Here is a 22,556-nt window from a genome sequence, read left to right as displayed (position 1 = left end):
ATTTGAAGCAATATCAGTTCTGACACCGGTACCTGGAATGTGATACCTGTACCCAATCCTCCCTTTTGTTGGTTCTCTATTCTCTCTGCAATAACAAAAAAAGTTATTTCAGTTCTAACCAGTCAGTTGATTTACATGTAGAGTCAATATTTCATGAGTCATATTTGCAAATATGAGGACACACTGTGTTTTATTTTAAGGACGTGAATTAAAACGGATTGTAGCTAAATGTGCTGTTATCGCTGTTGCAATGCTAACCGATACTAGCGCATTAATGGGAATTCCCGTATTCCAATTAGAGGGCTGTTTGGAGTGAGATATTGGGGGAAGGGAAGGGCAACTTAAATCTAGGAATAAATAATTCTCTCAAAACTAACTCACATAACTATTTTGCTTGCATCACCACACTTTGATTGGCAACTGTTGACGCCAATACTAAGTCCACCCAGTGTGCAGACTCAGACAAAGACATGGGGCATAGTACATATTATAGGTGATTGCCAAGAGCAGCACAGCACAACTTCCTCTGTTGGCTTTTAGCACAGTGATTAAGAATTGAATTCCAGTGTGTTACGTTAAGTAGACTGGGAAAGGCTACGCACTTGTTGTATAGGATCAATTCAGGAATCAAACAATGCATACCGTAACATTTACTTGTAGACAGTATGCAGTTCATGTACTATTGGTTTCATACCAGTATTTCAGATATATTGAATATTACTATTAATTCTGGATGCAGCCAGTACATTTTGGGGTGACATCTCACTCACTATAACATTACTGTAAAGATGTGCTCTCAGGTACCAAATTTTAGCATTGATTGTTTAGTACCCAAGTCTATTGGTAGGAAGCGTTGCAGAAATGTGCTCTACTTTTACATTAAAAGCACCATTTATAAACCACTGGAAAGATTAAATTGTTGCCGGTGATTGGTGTTTCTCACAGTGATAGTCTCCAAGACTTTGTACAGGAGTACTGTTCTCATGATTCTCTTGTAGGTGGAATACTTAGAGAACCACATATTTTTGTATTCCACACATAGTGATGGTTCTGTCTTTTGGTGAGGCCATGACAGAAGCAAATGAGTGAATACTAAACTCACTTCTAACACTTGGTCCAGACAGAGCAGGATGTATCAAAGTCTGAGCATCTTTAACCCTTCCACAGAGATAGTTCTTAGTTCTGTTTGAGGCTACTAGCAAAACTGCCATTTGTTGTTGATCAATATAAAAAAAGCAAACAAAAAAACAACAACACATAATTACTATTTCAGAATGCAGCAACAGTCATGGTGCTAACCCAGTTAGAAGGGTCTGGCTGCAGGCCCACCACCAGCACTGTGACCCATAGTGGAAAATAATATTATTGGGCCTCCTTATCAATAAATAACATTTACATGCCACTATGTTGTATTATACTGTACTATATTACATTACATTATATTACATTATATTGCATGTGTAAGACGTCTTTTCACCCGCTGATTCCAGCTTCACTGTGCACAAAACACAAGTTGTATTATTACAGCGTGTTGCTAATTTGTTCATGTCTAATTTGTAGGGGGGCAGGGAGACAACATTGATTGAGATGTTATTTCTCCAAGAAATCTGTGATGGCTGAACACTTAGGGCAGCTGCACAATGCTCAGAAAGTTGCCAGTTCAACACTCACTCTAACTAAATATTTCTAATTGTTTTGAACACCTTTTATCATATATAATGTACAAATATTGTAATTTATTAGCTTGACGTAGAAACCAATTGAAAATGTCTCAATTGACAGACTTGTTCATTAACGATAAGCATGACAAACCATATAGTTGTGTAAACGTGAAACCAAGTGTGATAAGTCAGCATATAATACTTATACAGTACAATTAGTGTGATACCACATGATACAGTGTATTATATTATAATATATGATATATATATAATTATATTATATATATATACACTCTCAGTACTTTAGAAATCATGATCAATGCAATAAAACAGTAGATGGTGTGATATTACTCACTGGAATGTAGATGTTATTTATTGATAAGGAAGCACATTAAGCACATAATTTAAAAAATTATGCACTATGTAATCTAATGTCTAAAGATAATACAATGTGATACGGTTTCACATAAGCATCAGTTATTGATAAGGCAGCTTGATATTGCACAAGATTTTCCACTAGTGGTCCTGGCTACCCCTCTTTCCTGTTAAATGCATTTTTTTTTTAAATGTATGCTTAAAAGTTGCTCCGCTCAAGCCCAACCTTAGGATAAGTGATGTGTCTTGGAAATGTCTGGATGTATGAAAAAAAATTAGTGTTAACAAAAACTGTTCGTAACAGTTAGTAGTTACTGTCTGTTAAGGTGGCAAATTCTTATTTATGATACCTTTAAACTGATATCTAAAGTAAAACTATGCCGCTCTGAGGAAATCAATATAAAGTATTGCTGATACAAGTGTAGCATCCGCAGCACAAAATGATACCGGCATGTTGGTGTTGCTGGGTTGTTATTACTTATATTACTCCAGGGCATCACTGAAACTGACCAATCTCGTTTTAGTAATGTCGTTTTGTAACGCTGTTAAAAAGTCTATTTTAACTCAAACCATGTTTTCCTAAATGGTGACCAAGTTTTTCTGTCACCTAAACCTGACAAAACAGCAAAAGAAACGGAAAATAATAAGTGAACTAAGTGAAAATCATAACAGTATGTTCAATATAATATGAAACCCCAGATTCCTAAGTGAGACTCCTGTATTTAAACCATTCAGCCAAAGTGGCTTGCGCCAGGTACTGCATTCCTCGCTGCTTTGAAGTTGAAATGAGCAGAAAAACGTATTATATTTTCAAGAAGCGACATGAGTTGCACAGCTATGATATCACAACAGTGTGATTGGTGTGGTGCAGTGATTGTCCTGGTGCATCAGTAATTCCGCTGTTCTAGGAACAACACCAACGCAGCCATATCATATTGTGCACACATGCTACACCTGTAATAGTAATACTTTATTTTGATGTAGATTTCTGATGTGAGATACATTTGTGCCGGTGTGATGATGTAAGATTATGACAACATTTTGCTTCCTTCTCCTACCTCAGAGTACCCATCATGGACCTTTGGTCGTGAGAACACCACCAGCTATGCTGCCTTTAACATCTCAGAGACCCATGGAGAAAATTTCACCATCTCCTTTTCAATGCGCTCCCTCAAACACAATGGTCTGCTCCTGCAGCTCAGTCGAGAGGGAGCACCATACCTGACAGTCTACCTGAAGGAGGGTACTGTTGCTATTTACAGCCCCCACACCACCCTGCTTTCTGAGGCCAAGTTTGTCACTGACGGTAACAGTAATTTGGTAACTGTAAAGGTACACTATGGCCATGTGGTATTTCCCAAAGCAGGGAATAATCGTGCCTTAGGGAATGTGAGCATAGAGGCAGGAGATGTGGCGTATGTTGGAGGGCTCCCTCCAGGCAAGAGTATGAACGCCTGGGGTGGAAACTTCAAGGGCTGCCTGCAGGACATCCGGCTGGACCACAAGCAACTGACCAGTGAGGATCATCCGGAGGGAGTCGAAGCTTACCAGGCAAGCACAGAGGAGAATGTGCTGCCAGGATGCCAAAGTGATGACACATGCAAGGTAAATACAACATCTGTTGTATGATCATCACTCTAGCTAGCCAGATCAGACGGCCCATCCACATTGTTTGAGAAATTGCAGTGAAGACCAAAGTGATGGACTGACATATCAACCCACCATTTGGAAAAATGGTGGTTTGATATCATATGATATACTTTTACCATAAACATTTTATGGTACTGTACTGTACTGTACTGTATCTCCTCACCCTTATTAGCATTGATCTGGTTGTTAGCCCCTTTGAGCTGCAAGTGAACGCTCAATCCCCTCTGCTGCTTTTACCTCTGTGGTTGCATCAGGTGAGAGATTGTACAAGTGATCATCTAATCCATCCATCTGTGTTTGTCTTGCAAAGGATGAGCCCTGTTTCAATGACGGACAGTGTCAGGTCACCTGGAATGACTTCAAGTGCAACTGCCCTGTTAACTACTCAGGGCGTCTGTGCGAGATTCGTTTGTGGTGTGTCGACAACCCTTGTCTTGACGGAGTACGCTGTGTGGACTTACAGGATGGTTATGAGTGTGAGTAATCCTTTGACAGTAATTCTCACCCTCTTTATCAAGGCAGGGTAAGTCAGGTTAAGGTTGTTTGTTTAGCGCTTAATTTCTTAATTTGATTAACAGTCTGGAAGGATTTCTGTAGAGCCATTTAACATTAGATGGAATGGACAACTTGCCAACCTTTGACTCCCACTGACACCGAAGGAAAAACTTCTGTGTACAAGAGAGGGAGGAAACTCCCTGACCTCAACAGTCTGACTGTAAGAGGTGCTAAGAAGTGCCATTATCCAAGAGCCATTATCACTGCTGATTTATTCATCTATGCTCTATTCGGTGTGCCAATCCAGCTGTGGGTGTAAAATGAATATCCTCCTAACACTGTTTATCCTTGACTAATATATTACCAATAGTCACATACAGCTGGCAAAAATATTTATTTTTTAATGGCATTTGGAGAACCTCTGTATAGGACCCCCAAACCGAGTCTACAAAATAAACTGCGATAAAAGCAAGATGAATACAATTATTGCATATGCAATTCAGATTTAATGAGAGCTCTACATTAAAAGTAAAATGTATACTAAATCACATATTTGAACATTATACCAAATATTGGGCCTACTTCAGAGACAGCAGATCAGTGATTTTCCAATTAATACAGTGATCTTATAAATTGATAATACGCTTAGTTTTGAATCAGCATGATAGAGCACCGTTCTGTCTTTCAGTGACTGCTCACATGATCTTTTGCTCCGACAGGTTTAACTGAAGCCATTTTTCAGGACAACGCTCTCCTGTATGCAGCCAACAGCTCTCTGCTGAACCCTGTAACCAACATCACCATGGATATAAGGACACGAGACGCAAATGGAATCTTGTTGCGGGCTGCCAGCAAAGCTGAGGTCTTCTGCGTGGGCCTGCTCAACTCCTCCTTGCTGGTCAAACTGGACAGCGGTGTGAGTGCAGAGCTGCTGGCCTTCACAAGTGACAGGACCATAGCGGATGGAGCGTGGCATCAAATACAGCTGTCCATGGTCGATCCCACGCAGTTATTGTCCCGCTGGCGCCTCACCGTGGATGGGCAGAGAGTTGGCGGCAGCTTCGGCGTTGGAGGCAACCTCAACTTCCTGAATGACACTAAAATCTTGTTGGCTGAGAAATACACTGGATGTGTAGGAGAGGTAAGAGTGGGTGGAATCTACCTTCCACTCATAAGACTACCAGATGCCCCTCAGACAAGCCAGTTTTTCAGACTGGGTGGGCATGAGCCAACCATAGGTTGCAAAGGAACACCGATTTGCGATTCTGAGCCCTGCCTCAACCTGGGCATATGTCAGGACCAGTTCAATGAATTCAACTGCAGCTGCAGTGCAGGATGGGAGGGCAAGCTGTGTGAGACAGAGATAAATGAGTGTTCTTCAGGTCCCTGTTTGTACGGTACATGTAAAGACCTGCTGGCAGACTACCAGTGTAGCTGTGATCCTGGATACACAGGGAAAGACTGTCAGGAGGAGGTGGATAACTGCCTGGAGTTCAACTGTGTGAATGGAGGAACCTGCGTGGAGACAGAAGGAACACACACATGTTCATGTCCTCCGGGTTACATCGGCAAGCGCTGTCAGTGAGTACACACTTTCCTGTTTATCTACAGCACATCTTAAGCATTTAGCTGTTGCTCATATTCCTGACTAATACCACGAGTAACCTGACTCGGTGGCAGTGTAATTACATCACTGTAGGATGAAACTGCTTTTCTGTGTTTTGTGTAGACATGTTAGTGGTCAAACATGTATATAAAAGCACTGTGCATAGTGCCAGGATGATACCAATCAAATGTTTTGGCATGTGTGTTCGGGAGCCACGCACAGTGTGTTTTGGAGCTAATTTTAATTTAGTGCGTCTGTACTGGTGTTTGAGAGAGACCCCAGCGCATTGCCACAGTCACCATTATTACTGTAGTCAGCATAAAGTGCATAGATAGGCTCAGTTTGCAGTATAATAGTTAGTTACTGAAAAGATGCATGTTGTTTGCTGCCACAAAAGAGAAGTTAAAAGTACCTGTTCATGCAGCTTATAGCATCTTCCTACATTCTTCACAGCAGAGTTGGGCTGCAGTCTGAAAGTCATGGGGCTTTCCATATGCATGTGTTGGCTTGACCTGTCTCGTGGGATTAATCTGCCTCTGATTGGTTGGCTTTGTTGGTTGGCTTCTCTGTTACCTCAGTAGCTCATTGTTACTAGACTGGTAATGTCTGCCTGCGGTGCATGAGCTGTAATCAGCTTCTCTCGTGGATCTCTGTTTCTCCTGTCTGGGTCTCTCATCCAGAGCCGCTTTTAGCTGTCAGAGTGTCTGAACTTGTTTGGCAGAGTGGACAGATGTGCTGCTGCTGGACTGCTGCTCCGCCACCCAGCCTGTCCGCTCTACCGCACAAGCCCAGAGACACTGCAGCTAGAACAGCCTGTCGTGAGCCATGGTTGCCATGGTAAACACCCCACCTCTCTGACAGGGAAGAGTGGCCCCAGGTGAGTGACCCAGACAGGAGCAGCAGAAGACTGGGTGGGAGACCAGCAGACACAAGCTACTGTGTGTATTAAAAGTTTGAATCAAACATAGAATTCAACCAGTAAAGCCAACCAAATCAGCAGGAGCGTTTTCCTGATCAGGCACCTGACAGAGGGCTTATTGTTAATATTCATATGTGGCAAATGAGCATTGCCACACAACGAACAGTCAAGCGGGGACATTTTAACGGGCACGGCACTAGTAACTACAAAATCATACCTTTCTCAGTAAGTATGTTTGTGTTTCCAACAGGTGGCGTTTCCCTCCAGTGGCGTGTGATGCAAACACAGACTGTCTTAATGGAGGTGTCTGTATAGGAGGAGACTATGGAGGTAACTGCACCTGCAAGCCGGGATACACTGGTGCCAGGTGAGAGCAGCCTGTTCCCCACCACCCACCTGCTGTTCAGTAGAAAGTGTGTCTACTCTGAAGCATATCCAAGTGTAAAGGTCACGAATGCATGTGTGTGTAAGTGTGTCTGAGCAGCTGCTCTGTCAGACAGAGTTGTGTTAAGACCCTGCTGATGTGTTTCAGGTGTGAGACAGAGATAGACGAGTGCGAGTCCAACCCTTGTCTTAACGGTGCCACCTGTCTGGACAGACTCAACCACTTCCAGTGTGAGTGTATGCCGGGCTACAGCGGCAGACTCTGTGAGAGCAATGTAAGTTTCACTGGCGCTGGCTTCGACATAATTTACTTTCACAGCACATGTGCTATATTAGAACCTGAATGTGAATGATGGGTTTCATATATGGATGGCCAGCATTCAGGTTCCTTTTAGCTGCCACAGAAACCATGAAGAAACTAAAATGATCCTTGCATACTGTACATGAAAAAGGAGTATTACTATATCTCCATGCCATAGTGTATTGTCCACACCAGAGCACCACTCCACCACCTTATTTCTCCAAGTGAGCAAATAAAATGTCCACAGTTTGCATAAACCAGTTGAATGTTAAAAAAGGTAACAGTTATGAACTGCCTAATGATTAACTACTTATTGTATGGCTTCTTCATTACCGTCCTCTGTGTGCGAGGGTCGCAGGGCTGCATTTCACCAACCTACACACTCTAAACAAGTAACTAAGAGTTATGACACACAAACAGAAGCAGCAACGGTGTTTAGGAACTGAGCCAACAAACCTTTAACTTGATTTAAATTAATTAAATTCATTTTAAATGTGGTGAGTCAATCAGGAGATTCTGCTCTGACATTTTCAATAGCAAAAATACTTACTTTTGGAAAAAAAAAAAAAAAAAAAAAAAAAAAAAATATATATATATATATATATATATATATATATATATATATATATATATATATATATATATATATATATATGAAAATAATTTTGCAGTGTGTGCACGTTAGTTTTGTTCACTATGTATGCATAATATTGTTCCCTCTTTCAGAAAGAGGAGCACAGGGAGCGAATCCCCTGGCTGGTGGTGACCATTCCTCTGACCACCCTGTGTGTACTACTGGCCATCCTGGTGGTGTTTTTCCTCATCATGACAGCACGGAAGAAACGTCAGTCAGAGGGCACGTATAGCCCCAGCTCTCAGGAGGTGGCTGGCGCTAGGTTGGAAATGGGCAGTGTCCTCAAAGTTCCCCCAGAGGAGAGGCTGATCTGAGGTCTAGAGCCCTGCCCCACAGCCTCACATCCAGTGGATGTATCTATCTAAAGGGCAGGTGGAACATATGCTCTGCAGTGTGGATGATTAATCAATGAGCGGTCCTCCACTTGTGAAAACTACTGACACTGAAGCCTCAGAGATGGACAGGTGAAGACCACAGGCTGCAAGAGAACGTCTCCTTATTACTCAGACTGTCCTTTTGGAAGAGTGTATAGTCAAAGGATGCTCTGACCTGGACGTACATTGAAGTTGAGTTTTGAGGACAATCTTAAGCTTAAATCTCATGGAACCAGAATCATTTAAGGACCTCCAATTCAAAGGAAAAGCCTGAAAGCCTGTGGATATGAAGGAATGTATTCACATGGGCTGAAAATGACTGAAACTGAAATTCTCCTAGGCCCCTCATACAGTCATACAAGGACAATGAATTCATCATTTGTGGTTTAGTAAATCAAAGCAGTAAAAACTTCCTCTGTAGATTCCCCTACTGCTTCAGGGACGCAAGTGAGAAAGATTCATGTGTCGAGGGAGAAAAACACATTTGAAACAAATTCTGTAAAATTACACAATTTAATTTGCATTAGCACAAACTGCACATTATTATCAGTGAGTCCTTATGGTAGTATTACATTCCATATACAAAGTTCTTTTTAGTTGTTTTTTTGGAGACAGACACTGAAAAGACACAAAGTGTTGGCAATGCTAATCCTGCATGACTTGACCTTTTCTGCAGTCAAGTGTTGAGTCACCTGATTTCCTTATGTCTCTCCTTCAACTGGAAATTTGTGATTTTAACTTTTTTTGGTCTTAGAAAACATAAGAAGTCAACTGAAGAAGTAATTTGGATTCAGACCTCATGTTCTTGTTCGCTGAACCAGAAATTTGTATGATACAACCTTGATACTGGTGATTTCAGGTACTTAATATTGTTTAAATAATTCTTTTACAAGGGAAAAAGATACTTCTGAAGTTGTGTGTCTACAGGTTTTTTGTTACGCCATCCCTCTTTACAGCTGAAGTCTGTAATGTGAATTAAATGATGCAAACACTTAATATGATGGAGCATGAATTTAGAACACACCCCTGAATGTGTGGACTACATCACTGCAGCTTCTGCAGGAGTCAAAAACTGTTGTGTTAATAACTGCTGTATTACGTTGTCTGTGTGCACTGTATGACTGAACAGGCTAACTGCTCTGTCCAGTCTTTGTTACTGTGATAAGATGGTATGAGTGTCTTATCCATGTCTTTGTGTTGTGTATAATGCAAAACGTAAAGTCACTGTATTCTATTTTTTTGTTATATTTTCAACATTTTCAACATTATTTAATTGTAGGAATCTCATTGCTGCATTCCGAGGTGGACACACCAGGATTTATGGACATAAGTAATGAAACAAAAAATAGAGGAAAAAAAAGGGAGAATGTCTTCTCAATTTATAATCTAAAGGAAGAATTCAACACCAAGGGCATAGGTTTGGTCACAAAATCAGTAGGGACACAACAGTTATCGGCTTTCTTTCCAAGAGTGAGATAAGGAGACAAACAGTCAGTAGAGGAGCTGGAAGTATTCAGTTTCACATTTCTGGATCTGTTTCTAGATCAAGCAAACAAGACACCATGTGTTAATTACTTATGGTATTTTGTCACATTGGACAGAACTAAGCTAACTGCTTTCAGTCCTTACTCCAAACTATGTTAATCCCTGTGTTAATCTGTGTAAGTCACCATCACCAGTCACCATTTTACGTTCTATAGCCTTATATAGAGACTGTTGTGGTTTCCCTCATGTGTGGTGGTTAATAACAAGAGGCAATTTTTTTTATCCCGTTTGCGCCATGAGTGAGACAGATGATGTTTGTCAATTTAAAAGATAATTTTGGAAGAAAGTTTGTTATAAAGATAGTAAAACACTCTCAAGTTGTGTGTGTAAAGACTTCATCTTGCACAATATCACAGCATCCTCGTACCTAAACGACTGAACAAGTTTCTCCCAAAACTACATCACCATTCTCAAACCAACATGTCCATTGCAGCATACTGGACATTCTTTGTACTGTTGCTGTTTGCTGAGGTGTAGACACTAAAACTGCTTGAGTGATTTAGGAAAACATTGCAGTTTGGGTTACGATCACTAGGATACATATGTAGTTCCATTACAAATGATGCACGCGTGTTACCTAAGGAACTTAAGTTACCTTATGTACGTGACGTAACTTCTCCATGTTAAAATAAAAGAACTCACCATTTACTTTTGGTTGTACACTGGACATAGGGGCGGCTGTAGCTCAGCAGGGTAGAGCAGGTCGGCTAGAGACCAGAAGGTTGCCGGTTCAAATTCCAGCTCCGGGATCAGCTCAGCCACTGCATGTCGAAGTGTCCTTGAGCAAGATACTGAACCCCAAATTGCTCCTGATGTGTGGTTGGCACCTTGCATGGCAGCCTCTGCCATCACTGAGGGCCCTGTGATGAGCTGGCGACTTGTCCAGGGCGCACCCTGCCCTCACCCAGGGACAGCTGGGATTGGCTCCAGCAAAAAACCTGCGACCCCATAAAAGGGATTAAGTGGTTACAGACAATGGATGGATGTACACTGGACATATTAATAAAAGGAGCAAATCTGTCTGGCCAAAATGACAGCTGCAGTTATGTGAACGGAGAGTTATTCAGTTCTGTGAGCTAGCTTATATCCGCACGTTTACAGCTGTGGGTTTTGGTGAATGTTAAGCAAGACCAAGTCTGATTCAGGACTGTTGGCTGCATAGTCTTTCTTATACTCTTTCTTCTTATGTACTTTTACTGTGTTATACTCAAGTTGTTTTATGACAGGCGAGGACCCCTTTATGTTAAAAATGCATCTTTAAAATTGTTAAATGTCACATGTGTAGTTATGGCCATGTCCAATGAGATGACAAGTATTTGTCTCTCACCATTCAGTACATATGTTTTCACAAATAAGGGCTCATGATGGACCAGAAATGTGAGGGTCTTCTGCTCCAGACAAACCTCAATCTACTATTTTTGCATTATGTTTCACATAAACTGATCCGGCTGCCATAGACCCTTGACGTTAAGTTAGCTAAGGATTCTTAGACTGTGATGCCACTGCACTCACATTTTCTATATCAGAAAATCCCAGCCGCTTGCCTTTCACTCTCTATACACCAGTGCTGCTAACTTTATAAAACCACTTAACCAGGATGCTTTTAACTGAAGGTGCTGATGTAATTTGGATCCAAATTAGTGTTGATGGCAACAGACAGTTTGTGAAAGGGAAGTGACATGCAAGTCACAGCTGAATAAGAATTAGAGAGACACTGGTCATTAATATTGAATGTAGTAAAGAGTAATAAGTGGGATTTTAATCAGTGTGTTTTAGATGGGGTTGGTACCAATGTGTTGAACCTTATAGAGCACAAGTTGCATTGACTTTATTTCATCTGACCAATTAAACTGGCACAGTCTTGCTCACGCATAGATTAGACACATTATATGTCCGAAAGTATGTGGACACCATATCTAGATCTGCACCATACAATTACATTTTAGACAATAGCGTGTCTCCAAGTTTGTGTTTGTTCTTTTCCTGTTTCACTATTTAAATGCCCCAGCAAATGTTTTTTCTTTTTTTTTTTTTCCATCTTCGTGTGGATTAACATGAATGACCTGCACCTGAACCCTAACCTCAACCCAATCCAACACCTTTGGGATGAACTTAAAAAACCGACTGTGACCCAGACCCTGTCACTCAACATCTGTGTAGGACTGTATTAATAATGTTGTGGCTGAATGCAAGTAACTGTCTCCAACAATGCTCAGAAGTCCACATAAATCTGCCCAAAAAGTAGTAGATGTTATGTAGTGCTATGAAAGTGTAAGGAGTTAAAAAGAATAGCATATCGTTGGTGAGTGTCTGTGGCCCTAGTTGTTGCCAATTGTCCTGCACCGTTGGCACTAGCAGTTCCTTGTCAGTGGCTTTTTTAGTCAGCTGAGCACATCGAATCAGCAGCAGAGTTCATCGATGAGATAAATCACTGATCGGCTCTGCAGTTTTGTGAAATAGTGCAGAAAAAGTAAGTGAAGTACCCTGAGGCGAATAAGAAACAGAAAAATGGTCATAATGTAGACTGCATGCCACTGCCTCTTTCACTGAGTATGCAGTGTTGTTGTCATTCCCACTTGCTCCTTTTTGGGTTTAATGAAAAAAAAAAAAAAAAAGTTGTTTAATGCTCCTTTAAAACGACTGCAGGCAATGTACAGGTATTTGTACATGATGAGATGACAGTATGTGCCTTCATGTTCTCCTGCATCCATAAAACACCTCCTCAGAATGCTGTGGTCTGTTTTTATGTTACTTGTTCTGACAAAGTGAAGCCTTCATGTAGTACTTCAAAGGAGAGGTCAGTGACAGAAACCCTGCTCTGAGACGCAGCTCAGCACACATATTCAAATGTTGTCAGAAGCACTGTGGTGGATGTACCGTCTTGTAAAGTGAAGGGACTTAAAACTAGAACACACACAGGACACATAAGTAATCCAGCTATATAAAGAATGGTAGTGATTTTACACTGGAGTTGTTCTTCTAATGCTGTACCATGTACAGCACATTGTAGATCAGTACATGAGGAGTTCTGCTCCAAAATATTATATATTCACTTTTGGCATTAATCAGTCCCTGGAGTTGTTTAAAGACTGGATTCTGTGTGTTTGTGTGTGATGCTAATGGGTCAACCCAGGACTTGTAATGTGATTTCCACACTAAACACACATTATATATCAAACTGTCTTTGCATTTGGTGTTTCATGTCTGCAAGTGATTTCAAAGTAGTCACTGTTTTCTGCAAGTGAATACTGCATTTTGGAATAAAACTCTTCATTTTGTACAAATGAACACTTGTTTATTTGAGTACGATTTTATGATTTGTCTATAAAGTACGATGTACAGGCTTCTTTTGAATCCAAGTGGATATTTCCACTGTAATTTTGAGTATTTAATGGAAAATGGTGCTTCAGTTCGAATCAAACTTGGTGGGTATGAAATGTGACTTAAACAATGTTCAATAAAAAAAACTGCCTCACTGTTTTTTCTTTTTAAAAACACATATCTTTTTTGAAGTTTTAAGCATCTCCAAAATGACGAGCAGTGTTGTGCCTGCACACGTTCAGTGAACAATCATTCATGAACTCATCCATATTTTTGGCGAACATGAACTGAACGTACTGTATTCTTTCTGTCTGATGAACATTATAGTGAATAGGTTTATTCTGGCGTTTCCCATAGAGCCTTCCAGGCGAAAACCGGCTGAAACACACCGTAAACAGGCCTTAATATGTAGCGGGAAAATCTGGCAACACCAGCCACGACAGAGTCGCACAGCTGCATGTGTCATCAACACAGCTTGGAGCTTGGAGGCAAAAACAAATAAAGGCAGCAGCACTACTTCAGACTCTCCACCACTAATACGGCATCTTCATATGATTACTTAAAACAATTTTATGAAAAGGTCAGTGATGATCCACTTCACTTCACCCGCCGGGTTTCAAGAAGCAACTCTGTACATCAACAACAGCAACCCTTTTTTTTTTTTTTATAAAAGCCTTCTTTTCCTTCTTCGTAGTGCTAACCCTTTACCACACCTGCCCTCTCCCTCCCTCCCTCCCTCCCTCCTTCCCTCCCTTCTTCCTCTCTTTGAAGCTATAATGGTTGTGCATTCCTTTATGTCTCTGAGAGACTCCCAATCGGCCTGACTTCTGGCTTGGTCAGTGCTTTTCCTCTCAATGATGGCAAGTAAAGCTGCACCGCTATCCTCTTCCTCCTCCTCCTCTTCCTCCTCCTCCTCCTCCTCCTCCTGCTCCTCTCTGATCTCACAGTGTGGGGAGGGAAGGGGAGGCAGGAATGCTGGCATGAAATCCTGAGGTCATCAAGCTACTCCTGAGCAAGGAAATGTTTTTCTAAAACTAAAGAAGCACATACAGCCACCTTAGCAGTCTCAATGGAATTGTTCTGCTTTTAAAGAAGTGAAACTTGGACATTTAACAAATTGATTCAAATTTGATTGTCCACAACCTGCACATTGTTTGTCAGAAATACACACTGGTTATTATTTAAAATTGAACATACAGACACTGACACATCTCCGTCACACATTTTACACTATAGAAAAACATGCATGTAGTTAAATTACTGTTACTGATCAAAATGTTGGTGATTACAAAGGGCTTGCATCTGATTACATTTGTGTTAAAAGCTTATGTATTGTTCAATATAACACTGATTTGGTTCTTTCTGGTCACACATAATAAGGCCTTCTATAGGCAAATAATAATGCTGTCATGCTTATGAACAAGAAAGCCTTTAAGTGCTAGAATCATATTTATTCACAATTCACATACCTTTGTTACTTAAGTGGCTTGCGTTACATCACTATGTTAGTTAGTAAAACACAGCTCACTGTTGACATCTGGTTTCACACTAGACACAAACAATGGTCTCCAGAATAAAAGTCCTGTCCTTGTTGAACTTGACGGTCCATCCCAGACCTCACCCCTGTATGGACTTTTCCTTCTTTAATCTATTTCTGCTCACCTTCTCCATTGTAGCTGTAATAATTACTATTACCACTAGAGGTCATGGCCAAACAACAAATGTAAATATGTGTGGTAATAAGCTGTTTTCATTTTTTACCTGTGATATCTTGGAATATCAACAAACAGAGACAGAGACATCATGCACAGTTCAGCTGGCTTTAATGTGTTATCCACTTGAGTAGTACCAGTGTCATGTGGCTCTGAGCTAGTCACTGGTGGGGGTACCACACACTTTTCCTCATGTGTCAAATCTGGTATCAGGACTGAATCTTTCCGACTGAACAGCTGATCAAGTGTCTCCTGACCAGTTTACCATTTCCAAGCAACACTGTGTAGAAAACTTGTCCTGTGAGTTCCTGTATTAGCCCTGGCATGTCTTTCATGAGAAGCTTTTTTCCTTTGTTGTCTGCTTCCACTTTTTATTTTAAAATTGTATTTATTTATTCATTTATTTTTTAATTTATCAAGGTGGTGTATCGTAGGCAGCTGGACTTGTTTCAGTTTCTTCAAGACATTTCACCTGTCACCCAAGAGGCTTCTTCAGTTCTAACTAACTGGAGAGGAGTTGGCAGTCTTTTAAATCCTGTTAGGATGTGTTCTTTCAGAGTCGTTAGGGCCACTTCTGGGTCCAACTGACCTTCATGTGGGCCTGGAGTTGTGTGGCATCCTTTATGAGGAAAGACTGGATCCTGTGGACAGTCCATTGTCGAGGATTGCGCCGAGGTTACTTGCAGTTGATGACGGTGTTACTGTGACGTCTTCGACGGTGCTTGACAGGTCCATGTGAGGGCAGTCTTTCCCCGGGATGAAGAGGAGTTCAGTTCTATAAAGGTTTACCCTGCGGTGATGTGCAGTTGTCCGAGCAGAGATATCTGCCAGACAATCCTGAGATGTGTGTTGCAACGTGGGTGCCAGATGATAGGGGATATCTGCATAACAGTGGCAGGAGAACCCATGTGATGTGATTGCAGAGCCTAGTGATCTAGAGTATAGTGAAAACAGACATGGTCCTAGTACTGAGCCTCGAGAGACACCAGTTCAAAGCAAGCATGGTTTGCACAAGGAGGCATTTCACGTAACCTGAAAGGTGCAATTTGCAAGGTATTATGTGACCGAGATTAGAGCAGAGTCAGCGATACCAAGTTCAGCCAAAGTGGAGATGTTGTCTGGTGACTGTGTCAAACACAGAGGATAGGAAGAAGAGAGGAATGGATGAAGAGATACAGTTCCTTGGTATTAGATGTCAGTTGAGTCTAGGTTGGGATTCTTTAGGAGCGGCTTTACTGTAGCTTACTTGAAAGGAGCTGTAATATCGCCTGAAGTGAGGGAGGAGTTGATCAGGGTGGTGGAAATGGCAGGATGTCGTGCGAGTTGTTTTGAAGAAGGGACGAGAAAATTGGGTTAAGGAATAGGTGGTGGCATGGTTAGACATCACTAGTGTGTGAGAGCAGGTGGCTGTCTCCCCCACATCTGTTGCTTTTCCTCATGTCCAGATGGGGTTTTGCACGGGCATCGCTCACATTTTTTCAAAGACCCCTCACACGGCTCCATTTATCATGCTCTTATGCCATGCAAGTCCACAGTAGTCCCATTCTCACTGCCCTTTCAGTCTGGAAATCATGTGCTGATATCTGCCTAGTCTTTCTGAAAGTTACAGATGCCGGGGGGGGGGTGGGGGTGGGACAGTTTCGCTGCTGCTCTGATGTGTGTATCAGAGTGGCAGCAGAGGCAAGATGGTGTCTGTGTGAATTGAAAAGCCAGAGGCACAGATCAGCAGTGTGTCGGTCTGATGGGGTTCACAGGCTGTCAGCTAAACAGATCCTTTCCACATTTTAACTGACAAAGAAATGTTACAGGACCAAGCAACAGTTATGTGGTAACTGGTAGTGTCTTTGGCAACTTATATGAGGAAAAAAAAAATACTGCATCCATACATGGAAAAGCCTCTGTCATCCTGTCTGTCCTCCCGACTCTTCGTCATATTTCTGCCTGAAAATCAGCATCTGTCCCCGGCAGCAGAGCTAAGTGGCTCCTACATTTGAATGTGGGTGACTATGTGATGTGATTCAGAGCAAACTTTTACACATCATGTCTTTGTCTCGTTCTACTATTGTTTTGTTGAAGTTACTGTCTCTGGAAACTTGTACTGGAAAAAATCAACGTAACGCCTCTTTTGATTCCGCCTTGGCATTCCCTCTCCAATGTCCATAATAAGCTGACAGATCAACAGTGCATCACAGGCCCAGAACAGCTGCTTAGTTGAGTGTGAAATGAGAAGAAGTAAAGGCAGGCTGAGGAGATTCCTCATCAGTGTGCAGGTCTGAGCACCCATGCCACTGAGCAGCACAGCTAACTTCCCTGTCTTCATCATCAATGCCGTTTGGCAAGAAAAAATGGCCCAGAATCTCACAGTAATCTTCCCATGTTTGAGCGTTGCTCTCAAAGGGAGCTATTGACCCGCCATAGCAGCCTTTTTCCTTGCTAGTGACATGTTGTCATCCACGTTGTTTGTTAGAAATAAGGCTAGCTTCACCTGCTAACCTAGCATGGCAGTTATCTTCTTGCCCTAGTTAGGCCTTTATCCTCATCGCCATATGTGATATCTTGGTATGTCAATAAACAGAGGCAGAGACTTCATCTCCAGTTCAGCTGGCTTAAATGCAGTTACAACTCTGCATAGTAGCACTACAACATTTTTAGACTGTCTCTTTAAATCTAAACAAAGCGTCTGGTTCTGAAGAACCCACCGAGTGGCCAGCCCTCACACAATCAGTTACATTTTACTCTGTTGCTTCATACATACTGTTTTTTGTGGATTTTTTTTTTTTTTTTTTTTACATTTTCAATATGGTAGTTTTTGTACTCTGATTTTCAGATGGCAACATCCAACTCTTTGGGCCCACCTGACACTTATGTATATTTAAACAACTAATGCCCATATTCCTATGGAACTTGGTATACATATTCATGCGTATTCTTCTTATATTACCGGTGGTATAACCCTGGTGTAAAATCATTATTAGAGCAACTCACAGTTTGCTGTCACCACACTAACATGTCAACCGTTGCCCACATGTCCTTCAGACAATATGACATATATTGACAATTTGCCATACAAATAAACTTCATTATAGTCTCTCCCTCCCTGGGCCTCAGAGTAGGGTACATGGTACACACCCCACCCCTCAACACCCCCCTCCTCCACCCATCTGCCCCTCGCTCTCCCTGACTGGATGGCTGGCTGGCAAGTGACAGGACTGACAGACGAGGCCTGTTCCTGGGTTAGTATCATGTCGGCGGGGAGCGAAGCCTCCCGGCGGTGTCAGCCATCATGGTGCCAGTTCCAGGTCTAATGAGGGAGACTGCCGCCTCGGCATTCCCTCTCCGATGTCAGGAATCGGCCGACAAATCAGCAGTGCATCACGGGCCCAGCACAAATGATATGTTGACAAATGCAGATATTTCACTTTTAATTGACACTAAGAGACAGAGATGATCCGGCTGCCAGGGCTTCTGAGGAGACAAGGACAAGACAAGATGGGTGAGAGATATGGAGAGGGAGTGAGAGAGCAAGGAGGCGGAGGAGGGGTAAAACAGTGTTAGAGAAAAGAAGATAATGGAATAGGCCTTGGAAGATGTTTAATATTTGCGCAGGGTGTCATTTTTTTCTGTGTGTTATGGTTGAGGGGGAGAAGAAAGGGGGGTTGAGATTAGAGGTGTGTGTTTCTGAGACTTGTCAGCGCTGACAGCCGCTGTATTATACGGCAGCCTCACAGCCGACTGACTCCTCTAAACCCTGACAACATTGCCTATTCATTTAGCCAGGTGGGCTTTCTCTATAAAGTCCCCTATCTCGACTCTGCCTGACAAAGGCTGGATTAGGGAACACTTGATATTCTGCTATGTGTTTTGCTCTATTGTCTGCTTGCTAATTCATTTTTTGGGCTATAAAGGCCTTTCTTAGTTACACTGCTACAATTTTTAAATTGATGATTATGATACATTTTTATCATTGTGCTATAGACTGTGCCAAGCCCGCATGACATCAGAGCTTAATATAACCAGTGTCAGTGTGCTGTTTATAGCTTACACTATAAAACAACACTAAATAGTTAAAATAAAGCATGCCATTTTTTATAATTTACATGATCACATTTTCAGACCCTCATGTGTACAGTTAAATTCTGACTGACAAAGCAAGCTCAGTTTTACACGCAATTTTAACCAGGAACATCAAGTAAACTCTATAGCTTGCATTCTTTTGAGAAAGGATTTTAATACAACATCAAAATAAACCCGAACCATCGAACATTTAAGCACACAGTATGTTATTTCTGACACTAGAGGTCTCTAAATCAAAACAATCAAAAGACATAAGTAGAACATAGAATCATGGGAGTTGCTGTCTTCATTGTTGAACAACCACCATTGAAAATAAAAATCTATCTGATGTCACCAAATGAAATGCACTGTTACTTGGAATAAAAGTATCTATTTCTCTGTGATGGAACATTGTTGAAAACACCTAGGACAATGAGTGCACAACTCAACATGAAATATAAGTGTAGTTGAGTTTAGACAATCTAATGCGATATTTTGAGTTAGCAAAGTGATATTGACCCTTTTAAATGACAATAGTGTGCACATTCCATTTCTCCAAAATCACATAACTTAAACTGTCAGTGTGTTTGCTTGCTGAAAAATGCTAGCTCTTCATTGTGCTACAAAGGGTCTTCCTCTTATTCTTGATATGTGTGATGTAACATTTGACTGACACCTTTATTTTTGTTTAATCTTCGTAGTTCTCGTTTTTGTTTCCCCCTTTTTCTTAAAACACTGTCAAACAGAGGTCTTTATGGGGTTATTAACAGGCAGCCATTACAGATAAAGTAGTAGTTTATATATCTATCCTCCTCCTTTTAACAAGTATTTTCTCAGTTTTTACAAGCAGATGTCATTTTGGGTAAAAGCTTTGCAGAAAAAAGTCAACCAAGTCAGCAATAACGGTCAGTCTTGACATTTGCACTTTACCACAGAAATGTGAACTACAAACATTATGTAATGGCACTAGGCTGAATTTTCAGCATGTAGGTTGCTAGCTCAGAGGTTGTTGTTTCCTGTAGCGACAGGGATTTTTGAACACTAACATTATGTGAGTGTTGTCACTTATGGAATGTAGGTTAGGTAACTCATTTTAGTATGAAAGTTACATAACTTACATAAATTAGACTAAGTTACAAGACTGAACATAGCTATTTTAACCCAAACGATGATCTTTCCAAACCTTACCCAGGTATTTTGGAACTTAAACTACCACACTGTGACCGTTTGACTCTGTTACAAGTCTAAAAATCTTAATTTGTCTTATATCACACAAAGTGAACTGCTGATTTTGAAAGTCTAACTGGAAGTTGTCTATCATGTATCACTGCTTACTTTGCAATCTATTCACATGAGAAACTCACACCAGAAGGACAGGTAAGCATAGCTGGAGGCTTAAGGCCACCGAGCAAGCTGCAGTATTTGAAAATTGGGAGTGAGAACTTGTTGTCACTGTGTAGTTGCTGTATCTTTTCAAGTTTGCTGACTGCAAAATCTTCAAAATTATTATGATCCCACTTATGTTCCAGAGGGAACCATCCTACTTAGTTTGATTGGTTGTCTTTGTTGGTTCCAGTCTCCGTTAACTTGGTAGCTCATTGTTACTTCCGTGAACTGTTAATGCCTGTTTTCAGTGGTGTCTGAGCTGCAGTCCTGCGGGGATACACACTGATGTCTCTGGCCCCTCTCCCGGGCTTCTGCAGCTCCTGTCTGGGTCACTCATACTCCAGAGATGCTCTCTGCTTTAAGAGTGTCTCTTGCCTCGTTGGCGGAGTGAACAGGTGGGTTGTCCTCCCTGCGGCACTACCAAACAAGCCAAGAGATGCTGCAGCTGTGACAGCCAGTCATGGCGGTGTGTTTACCGGGGCAACTATGGCTCATGGTCCGATACATCAGCTCCACTGCTGACTGTTTGTTTCAATTAACCATGGGAAGAACACAAGCACGGACCATTATCACCAGACAGCCACTGTACATACATTAGGAAAATCACACTAGATAGCTAATTGTTGTCTCTTTTTTTTGTCTGATTAAACGGTAATTTCATCGTGGACCACTGAGCTCCCTCCCATTCTCTGGCCATACAGTGGAATACCAGTTCACCCAGGGGGGTCCAGTGGACTATCAGGGCTGAGATGATTTCTGTCAGGGTAACTGATACATTGTTATTTGCTAACTGTACGTTCAGTGGTTGTCTGGTCTTAATCAGCCATGCCTGTGTTTTTTTTCACGGTTGATTAAAACAGCCAGCAGTGGAGCTGATGTAGCGGGCTGTGAGCTGTACTTGCCCCAGCAGACACACCTGTGTGCTGGGAGCTGTGTGGGAGGAGAATCTTGGCCAGGGTAAAACTCCGGGGACAGTTGGTCACAGGACACATCTTCAGTACTGTGACCTGCATCACTAGGCGTTTAGGCCATTTAACGCTTTACACCCTCCGTAAGGGTGGCCTGCTGCAAGATGCTCAGCCCTCAGCTTGTGTCCTGTGCTCAACCATCTCTGAAATTCACCCTTTGGTGGTACTTGAGGCTCAGCAAGGGTCATTCCGCTCGAGCCAAATCCACTGGCTGCTTCTTTCAGCCGCTTCTGAGACTGCTCTGCTCAGTCCGATGGTAGAGGATGCCACAAATCCTCTGCATCCCATTTCAACTGTTCCGGCCATGCTGCTTCGCTTTGCTGCTAGGTCTGCATAGCAGACAGCTTCTTTCACTAATAGGCCTTTTCAACCCAGTTCTCCTATGGAACTGTGAGCTCCATGAGGTAAGCAGCCTTTAGTGAAGAGAACCAGAGTACCAAGGCTGGCCTGAGGTTGGCAGAGGCGATATCTGGTGGGAAAATTAGTTTTGGGCCAATGTCTGCCAGCATCCTCTAGTCCCAGGCCATGCCTAGGTGTCCTGCCTCCAGCCTGGTGGAGGAATGTTTTGGTGTCTTCTGTCCTGTCCTTTCAGGGGGTATGTTGCTCTTGGTGGCAATTAGTTGTTCTCGCTCTGCTTGCTTTCCGGAGCTGCTGCCAGGCTCTTGAGGAGCTGATCGTGCCGCCAGGTGTATCTCCCTTGCGTAAGGAGGGTCTTGCAGCCTGTCACGATGTGTTAGAGAGTTGCTGTAGTTGGGCAGAGGGCACAGTTAGGTCCTCACCATACCACTGATGGAGATTATTTTGCTTGTTCTGATGATAAAACCAAATAATAGACCAAATAATTGAATCAAAAGTGACTGATTATTTGTCATGTGTGATAATAACTGAAATTCAATCATAGTATTGTTATGAATTAACAACAGTTATCTTTCTCCCACGGTTACATTGTGTTTGTTGCTTCTAGTCTGTATTTTTTTTTTATTACGGTAACAGTATCATCCATGCCTGTGTTGTTTACCATCTATGCGTTTCCTGACAATCCAGTGTAAGAGGGGGTTTACTCTCAGACCTGCTTGACATCTCTTTGAAGCCATCTCAAGTTTATATAGATTGGAGGATTCTCTTTTAAAATGGCTCTCAGGTGCATCCTCAGTGATTCTTTATCAACCCAA

At 41.9% G+C, this 22,556-nt stretch overlaps 1 protein-coding gene across 1 annotated transcript in view; it reads left to right on the top strand.

Moving 5' to 3' along the window:
- LOC119020232 (protein crumbs homolog 1-like) overlaps positions 1-13,402 on the top strand; it is a 32,315-nt gene extending 18,913 nt beyond the window's left edge. The window contains exons 8-13 of the mRNA XM_037099478.1: positions 3,100-3,641; positions 3,997-4,162; positions 4,901-5,762; positions 6,957-7,073; positions 7,239-7,365; positions 8,118-13,402. Of these exons, the coding sequence (XP_036955373.1) occupies positions 3,100-3,641; positions 3,997-4,162; positions 4,901-5,762; positions 6,957-7,073; positions 7,239-7,365; positions 8,118-8,339 (2,036 nt within the window). The 3' untranslated portion in view covers positions 8,340-13,402. The remainder of the gene's footprint in view (positions 1-3,099; positions 3,642-3,996; positions 4,163-4,900; positions 5,763-6,956; positions 7,074-7,238; positions 7,366-8,117) is intronic.
- Positions 13,403-22,556: the final 9,154 nt, after the last annotated feature.

The sequence above is a fragment of the Acanthopagrus latus genome, chromosome 5 (genome assembly GCF_904848185.1).
Source record: "Acanthopagrus latus isolate v.2019 chromosome 5, fAcaLat1.1, whole genome shotgun sequence".
Classification (NCBI taxonomy): domain Eukaryota; kingdom Metazoa; phylum Chordata; class Actinopteri; order Spariformes; family Sparidae; genus Acanthopagrus; species Acanthopagrus latus.
This window is presented reverse-complemented; position numbering and strand designations above follow the sequence as displayed.